This window comes from Salvelinus fontinalis, chromosome 24 (assembly GCF_029448725.1).
Source record: "Salvelinus fontinalis isolate EN_2023a chromosome 24, ASM2944872v1, whole genome shotgun sequence".
In the NCBI taxonomy this organism is placed as follows: domain Eukaryota; kingdom Metazoa; phylum Chordata; class Actinopteri; order Salmoniformes; family Salmonidae; genus Salvelinus; species Salvelinus fontinalis.
Window position 1 is genome coordinate 30784844 of NC_074688.1, and position 25072 is coordinate 30809915.

General features: G+C 43.7%; 1 protein-coding gene across 1 annotated transcript; it reads right to left on the bottom strand.

The window, feature by feature from the left end:
• Nucleotides 1-11983: 11983 nt before the first annotated feature.
• Nucleotides 11984-22911, bottom strand: LOC129822285 (matrix metalloproteinase-20-like). Its single transcript, XM_055880438.1, has 10 exons — nt 22744-22911; nt 14746-14990; nt 14238-14386; nt 13875-14000; nt 13583-13744; nt 13245-13416; nt 13011-13144; nt 12413-12569; nt 12191-12294; nt 11984-12088 (listed from the first exon to the last, which is right to left on the bottom strand). Exons 1-10 carry the CDS (start codon nt 22882-22884, stop codon nt 11988-11990), a joined length of 1491 nt encoding a protein of 496 aa, XP_055736413.1. The 5' UTR covers nt 22885-22911; the 3' UTR covers nt 11984-11987.
• Between the last annotated feature and the right edge of the window lie 2161 nt (nt 22912-25072).

Sequence of the window (25072 nt, forward strand, 5' to 3'; positions counted from 1 at the left end):
CATGTTATGCTTGGAGCAGTGGCCCTACCTAGGTTGCAATGCCCCATTGTCCAGATTTCATCCTTGTCAAAGAGCACGTCTCCACCCATGCACTCCCTTGGCTTGAAGGCGTGAGCCAGAACACCTGTTGGGCCATCAAAGGGAAAGAAGTTTCCATGAGCTACGATGGATAGATGGAGAGAGATGTACTAACAGTCATGTACCTGGAAACTGGCTCCAGTAAGTATATAATTATAGCGCAATTAAAATCTCACATGCAGCCACACACATTCTCTACCATCTCTATTAGAAACTACACTGAACTGAACAGAGACTGATTTAGGGTCAGAATACTCTTTCTTGCGAAGGAGAGGAAAATGTCTGCCTTGTCGTGGTTGACATTGATGAATTTCATTGGGGCCGCGTCACTCCAGATTTTCAGGGCCAAACGGAATGAGGTATCCACCTCTTCCCTTGTAAGGTCAGGGGTGTACTGAGCAATCCTGCTGGTCATTGGCACGCAGAAAACACAGAAAAGCAGGAAGCAACCTGAACGAAATATGACTAGTTATATCCAGTGAGTTGCTCATCTATTGGCAGGTATTGATTGTTGCAATTCAGTGATGAAACAAAACTGTTAAGTTATGATAACTTTGTTAATTTTGTGTATTATGTAATTCCTCTTATACACTGAATGTACAAAACATTAGGAACAGATTCCTAATATTGAGTTGCACCCCCTTTACCCTCAGAACAGCCTCAATTTATCGGGGCGTGGACTCTACACGGTGTCGAAAGAATTCCACAGGGATGCTGGCCCATGTTAACTCCAACGCTTCCCACAGTTGTGTAAAGTTGGCTGGATGTCCTTTGGGTGGTGGACTATTCTTGATACACACGGGAAACTGTTGAGTGTGAAAAATCCAGAAGCGATGCAGTTCTTGACACACTCAAACCGGTGCGCCTGGCACCTACTACCATACCCCGTTCAAAGGCACTTAAATCTTTAGTCTTGCCCATTCACCCTCTGAATGGCACACATACACAATCCATGTCTCAATTGTCTCAAGGTTTAATAATCCTTCATTACCTGTTTCGTCCCATTCATCTTTTTTTTTTTTTTTTTTTTTTTTTTCTTTCACCTTTATTTAACCAGGTAGGCTAGTTGAGAACAAGTTCTCATTTGCAACTGCGACCTGGCCAGGATAAAGCATAGCAGTGTGAACAGACAACAACACAGAGTTACACATGGAGTAAACAATAAACAAGTCAATAACATGGTAGAAAAAAGAGAATCTATATACAATGTGTGCAAAAGGCATGAGGTAGGCAATAAATCGAATAATTACAATTTAGCAGATTAACACTGGAGTGATAAATCATCAGATGATCATGTGCAAGAAGAGATACTGGTGTGCAAAAGAGCAGAAAAGTAAATAAATAAAAGCAGTATGGGGGTGAGGTAGGTAAATTGGGTGGGTAGTTTACAGATGGACTATGTACAGCTGCAGCGATCGGTTAGCTGCTCGGATAGCAGATTTTTAAAGTTGTTGAGGGAGATAAAAGTCTCCAACTTCAGAGATTTTTGCAATTCGTTCCAGTTGCAGGCAGCAGAGAACTGGAAGGAAAGGCGTCCAAATGAGGTTTTGGCTTTAGGGATGATCAGTGAGATACACCTGCTGGAGCGCGTGCTACGGGTGGGTGTAGCCATCGTGACCAATGAACTGAGATAAGGCGGCACTTTACCTAGCATAGCCTTGTAGATGACCTGGAGCCAGTGGGTCTGACGACGAACATGTAGCGAGGGCCAGCCGACTAGGGCATACAGGTCGCAGTGGTGGGTCGTATAAGGTGCTTTAGTAACAAAACGGATGGCACTGTGATAAACTGCATCCAGTTTGCTGATTAGAGTATTGGAAGCTATTTTGTAGATGACATCGCCGAAGTCGAGGATCGGTAGGATAGTCAGTTTTACTAGGGTAAGTTTGGCGGCGTGAGTGAAGGAGGCTTTGTTGCGAAATAGAAAGCCGACTCCAGATTTGATTTTGGATTGGAGATGTTTGATATGAGTCTGGAAGGAGAGTTTGCAGTCTAGCCAGACACCTAGGTACTTATAGATGTCCACATATTCTAGGTCGGAACCGTCCAGGGTGGTGATGCTATTCGGACGTGCGGGTGCAGGCAGCGAACGGTTGAAAAGCATGCATTTGGTTTTACTAGCGTTTAAGAGCAGTTGGAGGCCACGGAAGGAGTGTTGTATGGCATTGAAGCTCGTTTGGAGGTTAGATAGCACAGTGTCCAGGGAAGGGCCGGAAGTATACAGAATGGTGTCGTCTGCGTAGAGGTGGATCAGGGAATCGCCCGCAGCAAGAGCAACATCATTGATGTATACAGAGAAAAGAGTCGGCCCGAGAATTGAACCCTGTGGTACCCCCATAGAGACTGCCAGAGGACCGGACAACATGCCCTCCAATTTGACACACTGAACTCTGTCTGCAAAGTAGTTGGTGAACCAGGCAAGGCAGTCATTAGAAAAACCGAGGCTATTGAGTCTGCCGATAAGAATATGGTGATTGACAGAGTCGAAAGCCTTGGCCAGGTCGATGAAGACGGCTGCACAGTAATGTCTTTTATCGATGGCGTTTATGATATCGTTTAGTACCTTGAGCGTGGCTGAGGTGCACCCGTGACCGGCTCGGAAACCGGATTGCACAGCGGAGAAGGTACGGTGGGATTCGAGATGGTCAGTGATCTGTTTGTTGACTTGGCTTTCGAAGACCTTAGCTAGGCAGGGCAGGATGGATATAGGTCTGTAACAGTTTGGGTCCAGGGTGTCTCCCCCTTTGAAGAGGGGGATGACAGCGGCAGCTTTCCAATCCTTGGGGATCTCAGATGATACGAAGGAGAGGTTGAACAGGCTGGTAATAGGGGTTGCGACAATGGCGGCGGACAGTTTCAGAAACAGGGCGTCCAGATTGTCAAGCCCAGCTGATTTGTATGGGTCCAGGTTTTCCAGCTCTTTCAGAACATCTGCTATCTGGATATGGGTAAGGGAGAAGCTGGGGAGGCTTGGGCGAGTAGCAGCGGGGGGGGCGGGGCTGTTGGCCAAGGTTGGAGTCGCCAGGAGGAAGGCATGGCCAGCCATTGAGAAATGTTTGTTGAAGTTTTCGATTATCACGGACTTATCAGTGGTGACCGTGTTATCTAGCCTCAGTGCAGTGGGCAGCTGGGAGGAGGTGCTCTTGTTTTCCATGGACTTTACAGTATCCCAGAACTTTTTGGAGTTAGAGCTACAGGATGCAAATTTCTGCTTGAAAAAGCTGGCCTTTGCTTTCCTGACTGACTGCGTGTATTGGTTCCTGACTTCCCTGAACAGTTGCATATCGCGGGGGCTCTTCGATGCTATTGCAGTTCGTCACAGGATGTTTTTGTGCTGGTCGAGGGCAGTCAGGTCTGGAGTGAACCAATGGCTATATCTGTTCTTGGTTCTGCATTTTTTGAATGGAGCATGCTTGTCTAATATGGTGAGGAAGTAACTTTTAAAGAATGACCAGACATCCTCAACTGACGGGATGAGGTCAATATCCTTCCAGGGTACCCGGGCCAGGTCGATTAGAAAGGCCTGCTCGCAGAAGTGTTTTAGGGAGCGTTTGACAGTGATGAGGGGTGGTCGTTTGACCGTGCACCCGTGGCGGATACAGGCAATGAGGCAGTGATCGCTGAGATCTTGATTGAAGACAGCAGAGGTGTATTTGGAGGGCAAGTTGTTCAGGATAATGTCTATTAGGGTGCCCATGTTTACGGATTTAGGGTTGTACCTGGTGGGTTCCTTGATGATTTGTGTGAGATTGAGGGCATCAAGCTTAGATTGTAGGACTGCCGGGGTGTTAAGCATATCCCAGTTTAGGTCACCTAACAGAACAAACTCTGAAGCTAGATGGGGAGCGATCAATTCACAGATGGTGTCCAGGGCACAGCTGGGAGCTGAGGGGGGTCGGTAGCAGGCGGCAACAGTGAGAGACTTATTTCTGGAGAGATTCATTTTTAAAATTAGAAGTTCGAACTGTTTGGGCATAGACCTGGAAAGTATGACAGAACTTTGCAGGTTATCTCTGCAGTAGATTGCAACTCCTCCCCCTTTGGCAGTTCTATCTTGACGGAAAGTGTTATAGTTGGGTATGGAAATCTCAGAGTTTTTGGTGGCCTTCCTAAGCCAGGATTCGGACACGGCAAGGACATCAGGGTTGGCAGAGTGTGCTAAAGCGGTGAGTAAGGCAAACTTAGGGAGGAGGCTTCTGATGTTGACATGCATGAGGCCAAGGCTTTTTCGATCACAGAAGTCAACAAATGAGGGTGACTGGGGACATGCAGGGCCTGGGTTTACCTCCACATCACCCGAGGAACAGAGGAGTAGTAGGATGAGGGTGCGGCTAAAGGCTATCAAAACTGGTCGCCTAGAGCGTTGGGGACAAGGAATAAAAGGAGCAGATTTATGGGCGTGGTAGAATAGATTCTGGGCATAATGTGCAGACCAGGGTATGGTGGGGTACGGGTACAGCGGAGGCAAGCCCAGGCTATGGGTGATGATAAGAGAGGTTGTATCTCTGGACATTCTGGTCTCAATGGTTGAGGTCACCGCATGTGTGGGGGGTGGGACAAAGGAGGTATCAGAGGTATGGAGAGTGGAACTACGGGGTCCATTGCAAACCAAAACAATGATAACTAGCCTGAACAACAGTATGCAAGGCATATTGATATTTGAGAGAGACATACAATAAGGCATAAAGTGATTGCAGGTCTTGATTGGGAGAGCTAGCTAAAACAACAGGTGAGATAACAGCAGCTAGTCAGCTAACACAGCAACAGCAGGTAAAAATGGCGACGACTAGGCAGAGAGGGTCGGATTAACTACACACAGATCCTGAGTTAAAGCACAGAGCCGACAGATAAAACACAAATAAACAGAATGGAGTACCGTGAATTAATGGACAGTCAAGCAGGCATCAGCTATGTAGCCAAGTGATCATAGTGTCCAGGGGGCAGCCGTAGATGGAGCAGTGAGGCCTCCACTAAGCTAGCACGCGTTTAAAGTTAGTAGCCCGGGGGGTGGTCTGCTCAGACGGAGGGGGTCTGCTCAGACGGAGGCCGGTTGAGGGCACCGGTTGAGGGCACGTCTGCAGACCAGACGTGGTCGTGTCGACAGAGAATCCAAGCCGGATGGCGATGGCGAAAGAGAGGTTGTGAATTGTAGAATTGTGTTTGCTAACTGGTGCTAGCTTCCTGGCTGCGCTAGCTGCAAGATAAGCTATCAGTTAGCAGACCGGGGCAGGCAAGTCAGCCTTTGGGGGACGTCGCGATGGGGGGGAAGTCTGTTTTTGCCACTTCGTGCGGTGACGTCGATAGACCAGTCGTGGAATTAGTAGGGTTCCAGGTAGCTCTAGGTAGCTAGCAGGCCTAGTAGGTTAGCAGAATGGGCCTTCAGCGGGCGTCACGCCTGAGGGGCCTGTTGGAGTCCTCGGGCAGATTATGTCGGTATTCCAGTCGTAGAGGATCGGCGGGGTTCCGTGCTCCGTACCGGCAGTAAAGGGGTCCGGATATTGTAGCCCAGGAGTAGGCTTCAGCGGTAGCACAGGAGCCCTAGCCGGGCTAGCTTCAGGCTAATTGGTGCTTGCTCCGGGATGGAAACGCTAGCCAGGAGTGGTCACCCGGGATTGTGGTTAGCTAGTTGCGAAGATCCAGATGAAAATGTTCAGAGTTTGCGGTAGGAATCCGGGGATATGGAGAGAAATATGTCCGTTATGCTCTGGTTTTAGTCACGTTGTTCGAACTAGCGAGAGCTTTCCGAGCTAAAGGTTAGCTGATGACCGCTAGCAATGGTTTGCTAACTGATAGCTGGTAGGCAGTTAGCTGGCTATCTTCAGTAGATGGATTCCAGATCAGAAGTAAATAGAAATACTACACTGATTGAAGTGGATTTAACAAGTGACATCAATAAGGGATCATAGCTTTCACCTGGATTCACCTGGTCAGTCTATGTCATGATCCTAATGATTTGTACACTCAGTGTAATTCCCTGCAGTTAAAACATATGAACGTCTGTTTTGGGAAGTGACAGTGCTTTCGGAAAGTATTCGGACACCTTGACTTTTTCCACATTTTGTTACGTTACAGCCTTATTCTAAAATGTATTTAAAACATGTAATCCTCAGCAATCTACACATAATACCCCAAAATGACAAAGTGAAAACAGGTTTTTAGAAAGTTATGCACATTTATTACAATTAAAAAACAGAAATAGCTTTTTTACATAAGTATTCAGACCCTTTGCTATGAGACTCAGGTGAGCTCAGGTGCATCCTGTTTCCATTTACCATCCTTGAGATGTGGTAAATTAAATTGTTTGGACATTATTTGGAAAGGCACACACCTGTCTATATAAGTTCCCACAGTTGACAGTGCATGTCAGAGCAAAAACCAAGCCATGAAGTCGATGGAAATGTCCGCAGGATTGCGTCGAGGCACAGATCTGGTGAAGGGTACCAAAAAAGTTCTACAGCATTTAAGGTCCCCAAGAACACAGTGGCCTCCATCATTCTTCAATGGAAGAAGTTTGGAACCACCAAGACTCTTCCTAGAGCTGGCCACCTGGCCAAACTGAGCAATCAGGGGAGAAGGGCCTTGGTGAGGGAGGTGACCAAGAACCCGATGGTCACTCTGACAGAGCTCTAGAGTTCCTCTGTGGAGATGGGAGAACCTTCCAGAAGGACAACCATCTCTGAAGCACTCCACCAATCAGTCCTTTATGGTAGAGTGGCCAGACGGAAGCCACTCCTCTGTAAAAGGCACATGACAGCCCGCTCTGAGTTTGCCCAAAGGCACCTAAAGGACTCTCAGACCATGAGAAACAAGATTCTCTGGTCTGATGAAACCAAGATTGATGGATTGATGGCCGTGGATTGATGGCAGCATTCGCGTAAAACTGAAAGCGCGAACCACTGCTTTTAACCAGGACAAGGTGACCGGAAACATGACCGAATACAAACAGTGTAGCTATTCCCTCCGCAAGGCAATCAAACAAGCTAAGTGCCAGTATAGAGTCGCAATTCAACAGCTCAGACACAGAGGTATGTAGCAGGGTCTACAGTCAATCACGGATTACAAAAAGAAAACCAGCCCCGTCGCGGACCAGGATGTCTTGCTCCTGGCCCGCTACCACGGCCCGCTACCAAAACACGCGGGCTCCTTCACTGCAGCCGAGGTGAGTAAAAGAGTAAAACATTTAAACGTGTTAACCCTCGCAAGGCTGCAGGCCCATACGGCATTCCCAGCCGCGTGCTCAGAGCATGCGCAGACCAGCTGGCTGGTGTGTTTATTCAATCAATCCTTATCCCAGTCTGCTGTTCCCACATGCTTCAAGAGGGCCACCATTGTTCCTGTTCCCAAGAAAGTTAAGCTAACTGAGCTAAACGACTACCGCCCCGTAGCACTCACTTCCGTCATCATGAAGTGCTTTGAGAGACTAGTCAAGGACCATATCACCTCCACCCTACCTGACACCCTAGACCCACTCCAATTTGCTTACCGACCCAATAGGTCCACAGACGACGCAATTGCAACCACACTGTACACTGCCCTAACCCATCTGGACAAGAGGAATACCTATGTGAGAATGCTGTTCATCGACTACAGCTCAGCATTTAACACCATAGTACCCTCCAAACTCGTAATCAAGCTCGAGACCCTGGGTCTCAACCCCGCCCTGTGCTTCCTGACGGGCCGCCCCCAGGTGGTGAGGGTAGGTAACAACATCTCCACCCCGCTGATCCTCAACACTGGGGCCCCACAAGGATGCGTTCTGAGCCCTCTCCTGTACTCCCTGTTCACCCACGACTGCGTGGTCATGCACGCCTCCAACTCAATCATCAAGTTTGCGGACGACACTACAGTGTTAGGCTTGATTACCAACAACGACGAGACGGCCTACAGGGAGGAGCTGAGGGCCCTCGGAGTGTGGTGTCAGGAAAATAACCTCACACTCAACGTCAACAAAACAAAGGAGATGATTGTGGACTTCAGGAAACAGCAGAGGGAGCTCCCCCCTATCCACATCGACGCGACAGTAGTGGAGAGGATAGTAAGTTTTAAGTTCCTCGGTGTACACATCACGGACAAACTGAATTGGTCCACCCACACAGACAGCGTTGTGAAAAAGGCGCTGCGGCGCCTCTTCAACCACAGGAGGCTGAAGAAATTCGGCTTGTCACCAAAAGCACTCACAAACTTCTACAGATGCACAATCGAGAGCATCCTGTCGGGCTGTATCACCGCCTGGTACGGCAACTGCTCCGCCCACAACCGTAAGGCTCTCCAGAGGGTAGTGAGGTCTGCACAACGCATCACCGGGGGCAAACTACCGGCCCTCCAGGACACCTACACCACCCGATGTCACAGGAAGGCCATAAAGATCATCAAGGACAACAATCACCCGAGCCACTGCCTGTTCACCCCGCTATCATCGAGAAGGCGAGGTCAGTACAGGTGCATCAAAGCAGGGACCGAGAGACTGAAAAACAGCTTATATCTCAAGGCCATCAGACTGTTAAACAGCCACCACTAACATTTAGTGGCCGCTGCCAACATACTGACTCAACTCCAGCCACTTTAATAATGGGAATTGATGGAAATTTATGTCAAAATGTATCACTAGCCACTTTAAACAATGCCACTTAATATAATGTTTACATACTCTACACTACTCATCTCATATGTATATGTATATACTGTACTCTATATCATCTACTGCATCTTGCCATCTTTATGTAATACATGTATCACTAGCCACTTTGAACTATGCCACTTTATGTTTATATACCCTACATTACTCATCTCATATGTATATACTGTACTCTATACCATCTACTGCATCTTGCCTATGCCGTTCTGTACCATCACTCATTCATATATCTTTATGTACATATTCTTTATCCCTTTACACTTGTGTGTATAAGGTAGTAGTTGTGGAATTGTTAGGTTAGATTACTCGTTGGTTATTACTGCATTGTCGGAACTAGAAGCACAAGCATTTCGCTACACTCGCATTAACATCTGCTAACCATGTGTATGTGACAAATAAAATGTGATTTGATTTGAAGATTGAACTCTTTGGCCTGAATGTAAAGTGTCACGTCTGGAGGAAACCTGGCACCATCCCTATCCAGAAAACAGCTTTTTCTTGATCAAAAGTAGCCATAACTTTTAGTTGTCCTAAAGTGCACCTCCTACTGTAAGTATACTCAACTTTTACCATTGAAAAACAGAAAATAACTAGACTTGCAATACCTGAGGAATTAGTCAAAACAATCAATGTACTCCAATACAGTTTTTTAACTATTTTCCAGAAGATTTTCAAAAGAGTGGTTGAAGACACAAAACTCTGCCAGTTCCATGTCTTCAGGCCTTGACCATTGTTCCATAAAGATGGGTAAAGTCCACACCAGGTCTGTGAGCACTAGAATACACAGAACATGGATCCAGAGCCACAGCCGCTCCATATTTAAATGAACAAGCTCTTTACATTTTAGCCAATGGCTTTATAGATAGGAGCATGTTTAAGGTCTGTGGTGAATCACGTGGTTTCAAAGCCTTCAATCCTGCAGTTGCTGCCACTATTAACATGAGGTGTGTGGTAGGAATAATTTTTCTATAGAAAGCCCTGAACTATATATAGGTCTTAAGAGTATGAAACAGGACTTAAAGGGTGTCTTATAGCCCTATCTGCCAATGCTGGGATTGTTACTTTGGTTATCAAGTACAGTTGAAGTCAGAAGTTTACATACACTTAGGTTGGAGTCATTAAAACTAGTTTTTCAACCACTCCACAAATTTCTTGTTTACAAACTATAGTTTTGGCAAGTCAGTTAGGACATCTACTTTGGGCAAGACTCAAGTAATTCTTTCAACAATTGTTTACAGACAGATTATTTCACTGTATCACAATTCCAGTGGGTCAGAAGTTTACATACACTAAGTTGACTGTGCCTTTAAACAGCTTGGAAAATTCCAGAAAATGATGTCATGCTTTAGAAGCTTCTGATAGGCTAATTGACATTGTTTGAGTCAATTGGAGATGGCCCTGTGGAAGTATTTCAAGGTCTACCTTCAAACTCAGTGCCTCTTTGCTTGACATCATGGGAAAATGAAAAGAAATCAGACAAGACCTCAGAAAAAAATTGTAGACCTCCACAAGTCTGGTTCATCCTTGGGAGCAATTTCCATACACCTGAAGGTACCACGTTCATCTGTACAAACAATAGTATGCAAGTATTAACACCATGTGACCACGCAGCCGTCATACTGCTCAGGAAGGAGACTTTGGTGCGATTAGTGCAAATCAATCTCAGAATAACCGCAAAGGACCTTGTGAAGATGCTGGAGAAAACAGGCACAAAAGTATCTATATCCACAGTAAAACGAGTCCTATATCGAAAGGCTGCTCAGCAAGGAAGAAGCCACTGCTCCAAAACCGCCATAAAAAAGCCAGACTACGGTTTGCAACTGCACATGGGGACAAAGATTGTACTTTTTGGAGAAATGTCCTCTGGTCTGATGAAACAAAAATAGAACTGTTTGGCCATAATGACCATCATTATGTTTGAAGGAAAAAGGGTGATGCTTGCAAGCCAAAGAACACCATGTTGTGGGGTTGCTTTGCTGCAGGAGGGACTAGTGCACTTCACAAAATAGATGGCATCATGAGGGAGGAAAATTATGTGGATATATTGAAGCAACATCTCAAGACATCAGTCAGGAAGTTAAAGCTTGGTCGCAAATGGGTCTTCCAAATGGACAATGACCCCAAGCATACTTCCAAAGTTGTGGCAAAATGGCTTAAGGACAACAAAGTCAAGGTATTGGAGACGCCATCACAAAGCCCTAACCTGAATTCTATAGCACATTTGTGGGCAGAACTGAAAAAGCATGTGCGAGCAAGGAAGCCTACAAACCTGACTCGGTTACACCAGCTCTGTCAGGAGGAATAGGCCAAAATTCACCCAACTTATTGTGGGAAGTTTGTGGAAGGCTACCTGAAACGTTTGACCCAATGTCACGCCCTAACCGTAGAGAGCTTTTTATGTCTATTTTGGTTTGGTCAGGGGGTGATTTGGGTGGGCATTCTATGTTCATTTTCTAAGTTTTGTATTTCTTTGTTGTTTGGCCGGTTGTGGTTCTCAGAGTTAGCTGTCTATCGTTCTCTCTGATTGAGAACCATACGTAAGTAGCTTTTTCCCACATGGTTTGTGTGGGTAGTTTTCTGTTTTGTGTCTGCACCAGACAGAACTGTTTCGTGTTGTACTATTTTTGTTATTTTGTCTCAGTGTTCAGTTTTAATAAAAAAAGCATGAACACTTACCACGCTGCGCTTTGGTCCACACCTTCTTCAACAGACGATCGTTACACCCAAGTTAAACAATTTAAAGGCAATGCTACCAAATACTAATTGAGTGTATGTCAACTTCTGACCCACTGGGAATGTGATGAAAGAAATAAAAGCTGAAATAAATCCTTCTCTCTACTATTATTCTGACATTTCACATTCTTAAAATTAAGTGGTGATCCTAACTGACCTAAGACATGGACTTTTTACTAGGATTACATTTCAGGAATTGTGAAAACGTAGTTTAAATGTATTTGGACTGGTTTCATATCTTCATTACAATCTCAACCACACTTGCTGATGTGTGATATGAAATATATGATCTAGGCAATGTTTATGAAATGAGCCATATAAACTTACCCATTAATTTCTGTCTAATGTAATGTATGTTGGTATTATGTAACACATTCTTGTCTCACAGTTTATTCATGAACATTAACTAAATGTTATCCTTACAGGCAACCTAATACATTGGACTAAATTCAACATGTTATAATTATGCATACAGTTTTGTACAGCTTTGCATAACCTTTATTGCATTTTGGACAAAAACATTTAAATTCCCATGAATTCACTAGCATCCGAGCCAAGTATTTGCTTTCTCAGTTCCAACAACTTGTTTCTGGGTATAATCGTACTTGTACACGTGTGGTCCAACGAAGAAGTAGATGACGCCTAGGATGAACAAAAATGTAACAATTAGAAAGAGTTTTACAAAAGTAAATGTTCAAATTGAGCTGGCATGGTCTTTGTTGTCGTGATGTAACAGTAGCAAACCATCTTTGTAGACAGCTGCATCGATAGTAGTATTGAGCCCTTGGAAATCATCACTGATGTACTGTGGGTATCCAGCATCCATAACTCTTCGGTTTTCATTATAACTGAAAAAACAACGTCCACAATACAGTTTCTCTGCAATATATTCAATATGCTATAATGATATTTTGTACTGTAGGCTAATGACTGTACACTGGTGATGTTTCAGAATGCCAAGCTCACCTGTAGTAAATGTCGTGAATGAAGAACAGCGTGCGTCCTGTTTTGACGATGTGTACCGCTGCATCTACTTTCTGAACCCATGGTGGGAAGCCAAAGTTGCCGATGGGTTTAGGTTTGCCTTTCACAATGGAACCCTTCACCATCCAGTACATGGATTCTGGAACAAACAGAGGATGGCTCATAGTTAGAAAGGAAACACCATGTAGAAATATGTTTAACCTTTTATTCAATTATTAATAATGCAAGTCTTGGCGATATAGGCTCTCCTCCTTCAGGGTAGCTCACTGCCCAAGCAAAGCGTCAATATATAAAAGGACTTACAAGCAGTGAAGCGCGGTAGACTATACCAATCCCCCAGTAGGAAACAGAACCTAACAGGGGGAGCCTGGGGTGGTGGTGGGAGCAAAAGAAGGATACACATACTAGCAGTAGCAGCAAGCGGCAGCAGGGTGTCTGAGCAGAACCGGTCAGCTGAAATAGGCCGCCAAATAAGGTAGGTGTGATTGATACACTTCACTTTATTTTCTGAAAATGAGTCCTATACATTTGTTACACACTGTTAACCATGATGGGGTAGTATGGTAGGCGATGTCTGTACCATGAATCAGGTAAGCAGTGGATCGCCGAGGGACCCAGAAGGCAGCATCAATTTTGGATTCAATCTTTGGCATGAAGTTGTTGATAGGACCTTCTTTTATATCATATTGCTGGTTGTGCTTGATCCATAGATACCTCCAGAAAGGGGGGAAAAAACATGACATTTGGAACCCCAGATTTGTTTGCTTTTAATTCATCGATACTATTGGCATTTCAACAGGGTGGATGGACATACTTGTCTTTGAAAAAGAAGGTGGCATCCCCCAGGGTAGAGACAGCATCAAAGGACAGGTCAGCTGAACATTTGTTCTGCATCATCAGAGGGAATTGGGAACCCAGGAACCAGGGGTTGTAAAGTGGATTCCAGCCATGTCTGGAGTAGTAATATGGCTGACTGTTTTTTGGACCTAAGGCACACCAAAATAAACATTTAGACTATGTCCGAAATTGCTATTCCCTATGTATACACTATGCACTATAGTGCACTACTTTTAAACAAGCGCCAAAGGGCCATTACTGTATGATCTAATCTTAGATTCAGAATTTGAATTTGTTGAATGGTCTCCTTCTTACCGTAAAGTGAGTTGATTATTGCTATGTCCTCTTTGGAGAGCAGGTTGTGTGAACTGCGACTAGATTTGTATGTAGGATACATCAGTGACTCTGGGTTTTGGGAGTGCCTTAAGCCTAAGGAATGACCAAACTCATGGGCTGCCACTAGATACAGGTTGAACCCTGAAATCACACAAACAGGAACATGCACAATCAGTTTATTTGGTAATTCTCTCTTGTTAAAGAAAAAAGTAAACTACTGATCAGTACATCGAAAAAAATTCAAATGATTCTGTAAAATAAAAATGGATACCCTTTGACCCTGCCGTCCAAGTTTCATCATCGTCAAAGTGGGCATCGCCTCCAATTCCCTCTCCAGGGCCAAAGGCATGTGCCAAAGTGCCCTTAGACCCATCAAACGGGTAGGCATCACCGTGCTCTTTATGTCCCAGAGGTTAGAGAAAACACACAACAAAATGTCAGAGTCAAAGCAATTGTTTTTGCTACTCCCTTGTTTTGGAGCTGAGTATTAGGAGCATCAAACAGCAAGTTAAATGTTTATTATTGATTCATAAAGTATCTGTAAATCTATAAATAGTCAAAGTATATAAACCCTTTATAAAGTATATCTTCATGTAAAGTGTTATCTAGAAAGACCACTATAGGTGTTACCCACCAAAGGTAGCAAACTCCACCATGATGTCGGCCCTCTGTGTGCGTGACCTGACAAAGGTCAGAGTGCTGGCACTGGCCCAGACGCTGAGCGCCGACTCGATCAGAGAGTCCACCGTGCTGTGAGGCAAATCACTGGTGTACCTGCCAATGCTACAAGATCAAACAATTACATTTAAAAAATGTAGAAGACACTCTTATCCAGTGCGACTTACAGGAGCAATTAGAGTTAAGTGCCTTGCTTAAAGGCACATTGGCAGATGTTTTACCTAGTCGGCTCAGGACTTGAACCAGCAACCTTTTGATTATTGGCCCAATGCTCTTAACCACTAGTCTACCTGCTACAGCCTCCAGTGAGCTAATAGACAAATCCTGTGATAATATCATGCCTTCCAGTTACCATGGATCTAATTTCAGAAGAATAGGGAAAGGGGGATACCTAGTCAGTAGTACATCTGAATGGATTCAACTGAAATGTGTCTTCCGCATTTTACCCAACCGCTAACTGTTACCTGTAGGTGATGACGTTCTTGTTCCAGCGGTTGACTCGGATGTTGTGACTGTAGTCCTCCACATCAGAGACCCCACAGCGAGGGGTACTCATCACCTCCAGGGTCTCAGAGTCCAGACTGCCTGTGGTGTTGAGGCCAAAGAAGCTCTGCATGTCCTTCACCTTGGAGGTGAACGAGGGCAGGTACCTCTTGATCCGAGCCAAAGGTTGCTCTTTCTTCAGGTTGTAATAATGCCGGAGGTACTCCTGAGAACAGATGAAAGCTTCTGTAGTGTCTCACTATCATATAGCGTAACATCTTAAATCAATATTGTGCTGACTGAGTAAGGACTCAAACACTTTGTTACAACTTCTTGTTGTAAACATTAGACATGTGGAAACACTGTACCAAGGACAAACTTTATAGGGAATTGGAGGCAAAGGGTTCATATTATTTTCCCCATTCTTTCTAGTTCTGATATTCTAGCACAACTGTTGCGTGAGACTTGGCATAGCAGAACCATTAATGCTCAAACATAATTTTACGTCTGTGGTTCAGCAATAATGTATAGTTTGCTCAAATCCATAAAATAAATATAGGATTTGTTCAGACGCAACCTTGAAATAATCACAATTATCCTGCAGTTTAATGGTCCCACAGTGCATATCACATTTACATTCTAAATTAAAAACAGACTTATTTTGGAGCCTTGCCTTGCCAATCTTGGAACATATACTGTGCTTGATTGTGAGGGCATGTACATTCTGAGGTAATTGTGTTTAGCTCCGCCTCCCACCCACGACAACAAAAAAGGATAAAAAAAGATTATCTCAATATCTCACACATTGTCTTTACAGTATTTTGGGGGGGTTTTATTAGGATCACCGTTAGCCAATGGCAATGGTGACAGCTAGTCTTACTGGGGTCTGACACGTAACGAAAAATACAAAAGACTTTACAATTTACATACATTTAAAAACGCTGACATGTGTGCATGTGTGTGCGTGTGCGTGTGTGTGTGTGCATCTATCAGATACACGTCAGTACATACACACAAAAAGTAGGTCACATGGGGGAGAGACATTGTGCCTGAGCTGTTGCTTTATTAGTTTTTTGAAACCAGGTTTGCTGTTGCTCTCACTATATGAGATGGAAGGGAGTTCCATGCAATCATGGTTCTCTATAATATTGTACGTTTCCTTGCATTTGTTTTGGATCTGGGTACTGTGAACAGATCCCTGGTGGCATGTCTGATGGGGTAAGTGTGTGTGTCAGTGCTGTGTAAGTTCAATATTCAATCAATTTGAAATTTCCAACAAATTGTTTCTTATAAAAACAAGAAACAATGCAGTAAATATTTCCTCAATTCTTAGCCAAGAGAGACTGGCATGCATAGTATTGATATTAGCCCTCTGATTACTTTGAAGAGCAAAACATACCGCTCTCTTCTGGGCCAACTGTAGATTAACTAGGTCTTTCTTTGCAGAACTTGACCATATGACTGGACAATAATCAAGATAAGATAAAACTAGAGCCTGCAGGACTTTTACTTACTAATTATAACATGTTGAATGTAGTCCAATGTATTAGGTTGCCTGTAAGGATAACATTTAGGAAATATTTGCAGGTTCATGAATCAAAACTGTGAGATAGGATATTATGTGTTACATAATATCAACACACCCCCAGCACATTAGACAGAAATCTTTACAACCATTGTATCAATATGTTTTGCTCATGACAGTTTACAATCTAAGGTAACACCAAATAATTTAGTCTCGTCAACTTGCTCAACAGCCACACCATTCATTGAGACATTCAGCTGAGGTCTAGAACTTAGGGAATGACTTATACCAAATACATTGCTCTTAGTTGTAGAGATGTGAATACCAAGGTGGCTTAGCAGTTCAGACGTATTTTTCCGTGTTGTCGTGTCGTGTCCTGTATATATATATATTTACACCTTTTCTTCACATATCTTTAATTATTTTATTATCCAAGAACTCAACTACAAAAGCTTTCCTGCAAAAGCTTTCCTGCAACCCGCTTCACCAATTACAATAAGTACTATTTACCTCAATCTGAAAATCCATCGTGGAAGATAGCCAGGGGCTAATTCAGAAGCTAGCCTGAAAGCTAATCCAGAAGCTACTCCGATAGCTAGCCAGAAGCTAATCTGTAGCTGCCCCGAAATTAGCCGGTTTGCTGGCTAGCGTTGGTGTTTCAGCTGCCCACGTTTTGCGGTCATCAGCTATTCCTCTAGCTCGATAATCTACCGGCACTTTTGTGCAACGCGACTCGGACCGGAGCATTCCGGGACTTTTTTTCTCTCAGTTTCCCCGGATTCCAACCGCAGCCTCTGGACACTTGCACCTTGATTTCGCAGCTAGCTAGCTGCATACCGTGTGACTATTGGCTTACGTCGACCCCGGAGCTAACTCAAATCATGCTGGAGCTAGCCAGCTGAGGAGTTCCATCACCATCCGGACCCGCTTCTTTGTTGCTGCTGCAGATACGGAACCCCACCGGGCCTTCACGACTGACTGCCGACGTTATCTGCACGAGGGATTTATCCAACCGGCACCTCCGTCCCGGCGTTACCTGAACGCTCATCTGAGGCCCGCTAATCGTTAGCTGTCTTATCGGCTGCTATCTGAACAAAACCCCACTACACGGAACCTACCGACGGAAACGCACGAGGTATCTACAAACAGACCTCCATCCTATGCTGCTACCGATAGCCATATACCCGGCCAGCTGTCTGGATCGCCACGACCCCAACCAACCTCTACTCACTGGACCCTTATTTATCACTCGATTAAGCTTGCCTCTCCTTAATGTAAATATGCCTTGTCCATTGCTGTTCTGGTTAGTGTTTATTGGCTTATTTCACTGTAGAGATTCTAGCCCTGCTCTCTATACCATATCCAACCCTGCAGTTCCACCACCCACATATGCGATGACATCACCTGGTTTCAATGATGTTTCTAGAGACAAGATCTCTCTCATCATCACTCAATACCTAGGTTTACCTCCACTGTATTCACATCCTACCATACCTTTGTCTGTACATTATTCCTTTAAACTATTTTATCGCCCCCAGAAACTTCCTTTTACTCTCTGCTCTGGTAGCTCTAGGCGACCAATTCTCATAGCTTTTAGCCGTACCATTATCCTACTTCTCCTCTGTTCCTCTGGTGATGTAGAGGTGAATCCAGGCCCTGCAGTACCTGGCTCCACTCCTATTCCCCAGGCGCTCTCTTTTGATGACTTCTGTAACCGTAATAGCCTTGGCTTCATGCATGTTAACATTAGGAGCCTCCTCCCTAAGTTTGTTTTGTTCACTGCTTTAGCACACTCTACCAACCCGGATGTTTTAGCCGTGTCTGAATCCTGGCTTAGAAAGACCACCAAAAATTCAGACATTTTTATCCCCAATTACAATATTTTCAGACAAGATAGAACGGCCAAAGGGGGCGGTGTTGCAATCTACTGCAAAGACTGCCTGCAGAGTTCTGTTATACTATCCAGGTCTGTTCCCAAACAATTTGAACTTCTACTTTTAAAAATCCACCTCTCTAAAAACAAGTCTCTCACCGTTGCCGCCTGCTATAGACCACCCTCTGCCCCCAGCTGTGCTCTGGACACTATATGTGAACTGATTGCCCCCCATCTATCTTCAGAGCTCGTGCTGCTAGGCGACCTAAATTTGAACATGCTCAACACCCCAGCCACCCTACAATCTAAGCTTGATGCCCTCAATCTCACACAAATTATTAATGAACCTACCAGGTACCACCCCAATTCCGTAAACACGGGTACCCTCATAGATATCATCCTAACAAACTTGCCCTCCAAATACACCTCTGCTGTTTTTAACCAAGATCTCAGCGATCACTGCCTCATTGCCTGCATCCGTAATGGGTCAGCGGTCAAACGACCTCCACTCATCACTGTCAAACGCTCCCTGAAACACTTCAGCGAGCAGGCCTTCCTAATTGACCTGGCCGGGGTATCCTGGAAGGATATTGATCTCATCCCGTCAGTAGAGGATGCCTGGTAATTTTTTAAAAATGCCTTCCTCACCATCTTGAATAAGCATGCCCCATTCAAGAAATTTAGAACCAGGAACAGATATAGCCCTTGGTTCTCTCCTGACCTGACTGCCCTCAACCAACAGAAAAACATCCTATGGCGTTCTGCATTAGCATCGAACAGCCCCCGTGATATGCAACTTTTCAGGGAAGCCAGAAACCAATATACACAGGCAGTTAGAACAGCCAAGGCTAGCTTTTTCAAGCAGAAATTTGCTTCCTGCAACACAAATTCAAAAAAGTTCTGGGACACCGTAAAGTCCATGGAGAATAAGAACACCTCCTCCCAGCTTCCAACCGCCCTGAAGATAGGAAACACTGTCACCACCGACAAATCCACTATAATTGAGAATTTCAATAAGCATTTTTCTACGGCTGGCCATGCTTTCCACCTGGCTACCCCTACCCGGGACAACAGCACTGCCCTCCCCTCTGCTACTCGCCCAAGCCTTCCCCGTTTCTCTTTCTCCCAAATACAGTCAGCTGATGTTCTTAATGAGCTGCAAAATCTGGACCCTCACAAATCAGCCGGGCTAGATAATCTGGACCCTTTCTTTCTAAAACTATCTGCTGAAATTGTTGCCACCCCTATTACTAGCCTCTTCAACCTCTCTTTCGTGTCGTCTGAGATCCCCAAAGATTGGAAAGCAGCTGCGGTTATCCCCCTCTTCAAAGGGGGGGACACCCTTGACCCTAACTGCTACAGACCTATATCTATCCTACCCTGCCTTTCTAAGGTCTTCGAAAGCCAAGTCAACAAACAGATTACCGACCATTTCGAATCACACCACACCTTCTCCGCTATGCAATCTGGTTTCAGAGCTGGTCATGGGTGCACCTCAGCCACGCTCAAGGTCATAAACGATATCGTAACCGCCATCGATAGGAAACAATACTGTGCAGCCGTATTCATTGACCTGGCCAAGGCTTTTGACTCTGTCAATCACCACATCCTCATTGGCAGACTCGACAGCCTTGGTTTCTCTAATGATTGCCTCGCCTGGTTCACCAACTACTTCTCCGACAGAGTTCAGTGTGTCAAATCGGAGGGTCTGTTGTCCGGGCCTCTGGCAGTCTCTATGGGGGTGCCACAGGGTTCAATTCTTGGACCGACTCTCTTCTCTGTTTACATCAATGATGTCGCTCTTGCTGCTGGTGATTCTCTGATCCACCTCTACGCAGACGACACTATTCTGTATACTTCTGGCCCTTCTTTTGACACTGTGTTAACAACCCTCCAGGCGAGCTTCAATGCCATACAACTCTCCTTCCGTGGCCTCCAACTGCTCTTAAATACAAGTAAAACCAAATGCATGCTCTTCAACCGATCGCTGCCTGCTCCTGCCCGCCTGTCCAACATCACTACTTTGGACGGCTCTGACTTAGAATATGTGGACAACTACAAATACCTAGGTGTCTGGTTAGACTGTAAACTCTCCTTCCAGACCCACATCAAACATCTCCAATCCAAAGTCAAATCTAGAATTGGCTTCCTATTCCGCAACAAAGCATCCTTTACTCATGCTGCCAAACATACCCTTGTAAAACTGACCATCCTACCAATCCTCGACTTCGGTGATAGCCTCCAAAACCCTACTCAATAAATTGGATGCAGTCTATCACAGTGCCATCCGTTTTGTCACCAAAGCCCCATATACTACCCACCACTGCGACCTGTACACTCTCGTTGGCTGGCCCTCGCTTCATACTCGTCGCCAAACCCATTGGTTCCAGGTCATCTACAAGACCCTGCTAGGTAAAGTCCCCCCTTATCTCAGCTCGCTGGTCACCATAGCAGCACCTACCCGTAGCACGCGCTCCAGCAGGTATATCTCTCTAGTCACCCCCAAAACCAATTCTTCCTTTGGACGCCTCTCCTTCCAGTTCTCTGCTGCCAATGACTGGAACGAACTACAAAAATCTCTGAAACTGGAAACACCTATCTCCCTCACTAGCTTTAAGCACCAGCTGTCAGAGCAGCTCATAGATTACTGCACCTGTACATAACCCATCTACAATTTAGCCCAAACAACTACCTCTTTACCTACTGTATTTATTTATTAATTTATTTTGCTCCTTTGCACCCATTATTTCTGTCTCTACTTTGCACTTTCTTCCAATGCAAACCAACCATTCCAGTGTTTTTTTTTTTTTTTTTTTTTTTTTTTAGTTTTTTTTTTACTTGCTGTGTTGTACTCACTTCGCCTCCATGGCCTTTTTATATTTTTATTTATTTATACATATATCTGTTTGCCTTCACCTCCCTTATCTCACCTCACTTGCTCACATTGTATATAGACTTATTTTTTTATTTTTTTCACTGTATTATTGACTATATGTTTGTTTTTACTCCATGTGTAACTATGTGTTGTTGTATGTGTCGAACTGCTTTGCTTTATCTTGGCCAGGTCGCAATTGTAAATGAGAACGTGTTCTCAATTTGCCTACCTGGTTAAATAAAGGTTAAATAAATAAAAATAAAAATGTTCAGGACCAGTTTATTAATGGCCACCCATTCTAAAACTGACTGCAACTCTTTGTTTAGGGTTGCAGTGATTTCACTAGCTGTCATTGCTGACAAGTATAGGGTTGAATTATCAGTATACATGGACACACAGGCTTTGTTTAATGCAAGTGGCAGGTCATTGGTAAAAATAGAAAAGAGTAGAGGCCCAAGAGAGCTGCCCTGCGGAACACAACACTTTACATGTTCAAAATTAGAGAAGCTTCCATTAAAGAACACCCTCTCTCTTCTATTAGATAGATAGATAGATAGATAGATAGATAGATAGATAGATAGATAGATAGATAGATAGATAGATAGATAGATAGATAGATAGATCTGAATCCACAATATGGCAGAGGTTGAAAAGCCATAACACGTATGTTTTTTCAGCAACAGGTCATGGTCAATAATATCAAAGGTTGCACTGAAAACTAACAGTACAGCTACCACAATCTTCTTGTTATCACTTTCTTTCAACCAATAATAAGTCATTTGTTTCAGTGTAGTACACGTTGAGTGCCCTTCTTTATAAGCATGCTAACAGGCTGTTGTTAATTTGTTTAGATAGAAATAGTATTGTATTTGGTCAAACACAATTTGCTAAGAGCTGGCAGCAAACTGATATGTCAGCTATTAGAACCAGTAAAGGCAGCTTTACCATTCTTGGGTAGAGGAATGACTTTGGCTTCCCTCCAGGCCTGACACTTTTCTGTAGGTTCAGATTAAAGATATGACAGATAGGAGTGGCTAATACTGGCTATAGATTCAGTTACCATCCTCAGTAGCTTTCCATCTAAGTTGAAGTGATTTGATTCGATGATCTGATTCGATGAAAGTATGAGGTGAATGTATCTTTCTGCACAAAATAATTTTCTGTCATTGTTTAAATCATTGATCTTGGCTTCATAATACAGATTATTATTATTTTTGAGTTTAGTCACAACATTTCTCAATTTGCAGTAAGTCAGCCTGTCAGATGTACAACCAGACTCCTTAGCCACTCCATTTGCCTCATTTCTTTCAACCAAAAGTTTTTAAATTCCTTATCAATCCATGGAGCCTTAACAGTTCTAAGAGTCAGTTTCTTAACAGGTGTATGTTTATCAATAATTGAAAAATCTTATACACAATTTTATACACTAGCTTTTGGAGCCTTTACTTTCTGTGATATAGCCACTATATTGTGATCACTGCATCCAATGGGTACAGATACATCTTTAGAACAAAGTTCTAAAGTATTTGTAAAAATGTGATCAATACATGTGGATGATATAGTTTTTCCACATCCCCAGTCATCCGCAGTCAAACGTTAACATGTTATTTAAAAGGTGCATTTTTATGTACAGTAAACAATGTAACATGCAGTCCTTGTCAAATGTCTGTAATTTTGTAATTTAACTCATTCAATTATACACTTACTGTGGCCAGCTTTAGGTCCTCTTGGGTCTGTCCTGTGAGGAGTGCCGTGACCTCTTCTTCAGGAATAGATGTAGGAGCTGTAGAACATGGACCAGGCAGAACCAAGACCAGAACACAGGTCCAACAGAACAGAAGATGCATTTCTAATAGTAACCACACAGGATTGAAGTGGAGCTAGTTTGCATAGAGAGCAAGTCCTGGTTAATGGGAAAGCCTTTTAACTGGTTATTATGAGTCATACTCACTCTGCCAAAGCCATGGAAGCCTCAAACAGCAGTATGGAAATAGGGAGGGGTTTAGTTAGAGCAAAGGGAGAGACAAAATGCATAAAAAATCATATCAAATGTAATATTTCATTGACGTTTTTATATAGTATGATAATACTGTATGATATGTTTCCCTTTGACTACTGAAAGTGATATTAAAAGGATATATCTTAATGATATTCTCTGTCAAGCTATGTCCATGACTCTGTGCTGATGTTGTGACGTGGATAAGTCCCTAAGACCCAAGTTTCTGTCGACAGTTAGTGAAATAAGTTGCTAACCCAGAGATAACCCCAGAGAAATTATGAAACTGATGCAGTAGTGAGGAAAACAGATTTGTTTTCACAATTAGCCTATGATCTGCAAAATATATTTGTCAGTAGACGGAAATAATTATTTTCTTCCAAAATCAAATGATAAACATTTGTAATTTCATCATTTCTGATAGCTACCTTCACTTTGTATTGCATGTGAACTGACACAACCAATATAGCTATGTTGTCCACTGACGCATTCCAGTGTCTCCTGAAATACATTTAAAAGTTAACTGTTGTCCTAATTTAGCAAATCCATGTAACTCGTTTCTATGAAGAGCATCTAAAAAGGAACTCAAACTGGCTGTAATTGTAACTGTTGCAACTGTGGTTGGCTTTGGGCCTTAGATAAAGACAATGGCTGCCAGCCAGGATGCCTGCAGTAGGCCTGGTGGTTCCATGGCAAATTCAGGCTACAATTAGGCTTGGGTGCTTCTGAGCTGAGATTTATAGCATCAGCAACATTCCACTGTTTGGCAGCATCCTCATTCTACATGGATTTTTCTCTGCCCTCCGTAGCAGGACTGCAGAATGCATTAGTGCATGATTTGTGTTATGATTGAATTTCATAGTTCTGAAACATACACTTTAAAATATATACAGTGCTAGCCAAAAGTTTGGACACACCTACTCATTCAAGGGTTTTTCTTTATTTTTTTAAATTTTCTACATTGTAGAATAATAGTGAAGACATCAAAACTATGAAATAACACATGTAGTAAGCAAAAAAAGTGTTAAACAAATCAAAATATATTTTATATGTGAGATTCTTGAAAGCAGCCACCCTTTGCCTTTATGACAGCTTTAGATAATCTTTTGTGTGTAATTTATTTCCTTCTTAATGCGTTTGAGCCAATCAGTTGTGTTGTGACAAGGTAGGGGTGATATACAGAATATAGTCCTATTTGGTAAAAGACCAAGTCCATATTATGGCAAGAACAGCTCAAATAAGCAAAGAGAAACGACAGTCCATCAAGGTCAGTCAATACTGAAAATTTCAAGAACTTTGAAAGTTTATTCAAGTGCAGTCACAAAAACCATCAAGTGCTATGATGAAACTGGCTCTGAGAGGGCCGCCAATGGAAAGGAAGACCCAGAGTTACCTCTGCTGCAAAGAATAAGTTCATTAGAGTTACCAGCCTCAGAATTTGGTAATTAACTGCACCTCAGATAGCACCTCACAGAGTTCAAGTAACAGACACAGCTCAACATCAACTGTTCAGAGGAGACTGCGTGAATCAGGCCTTCATGGTCAAATTGTTGCAAAGAAACCACTACTAAAGGACACCAATAAGAAGAAGAGACTTGCTTTGACCAAGAAACAAAAGCAATGGACATTAGGCTGGTGGAAATCTGTGATGAGTCCAAATTTGAGATTTTTGGTTCCAACTGTCGTGTCTTTGTGAGACGCTGAGTAGGTGAACGGATGATCTCCACATGTGTGGTTCCCACTGTGATGCATTAAGGAGGAGGTGTGATGGTGCTTTGCTGGTGACACTGTCGGTGATTTATTTAGAATTCAAGGCCCACGCATGGCTACCACAGCATTCTGCAGCAATACTCCGTCCCATGTAGTTTGAACTTATCATTTGTTTTTCAACAGGACAATGACCCAACACACCTCCAGTCTGTATAAGGGCTATTTTACCAAGAAGGAGAGTGTTGGAGTGCTGCACCAGATGACCTGGCCTCCACAATCACCAGACCTCAACCCAACTGAGATGGTTTGGGATGAGCTGGACCGCAGAG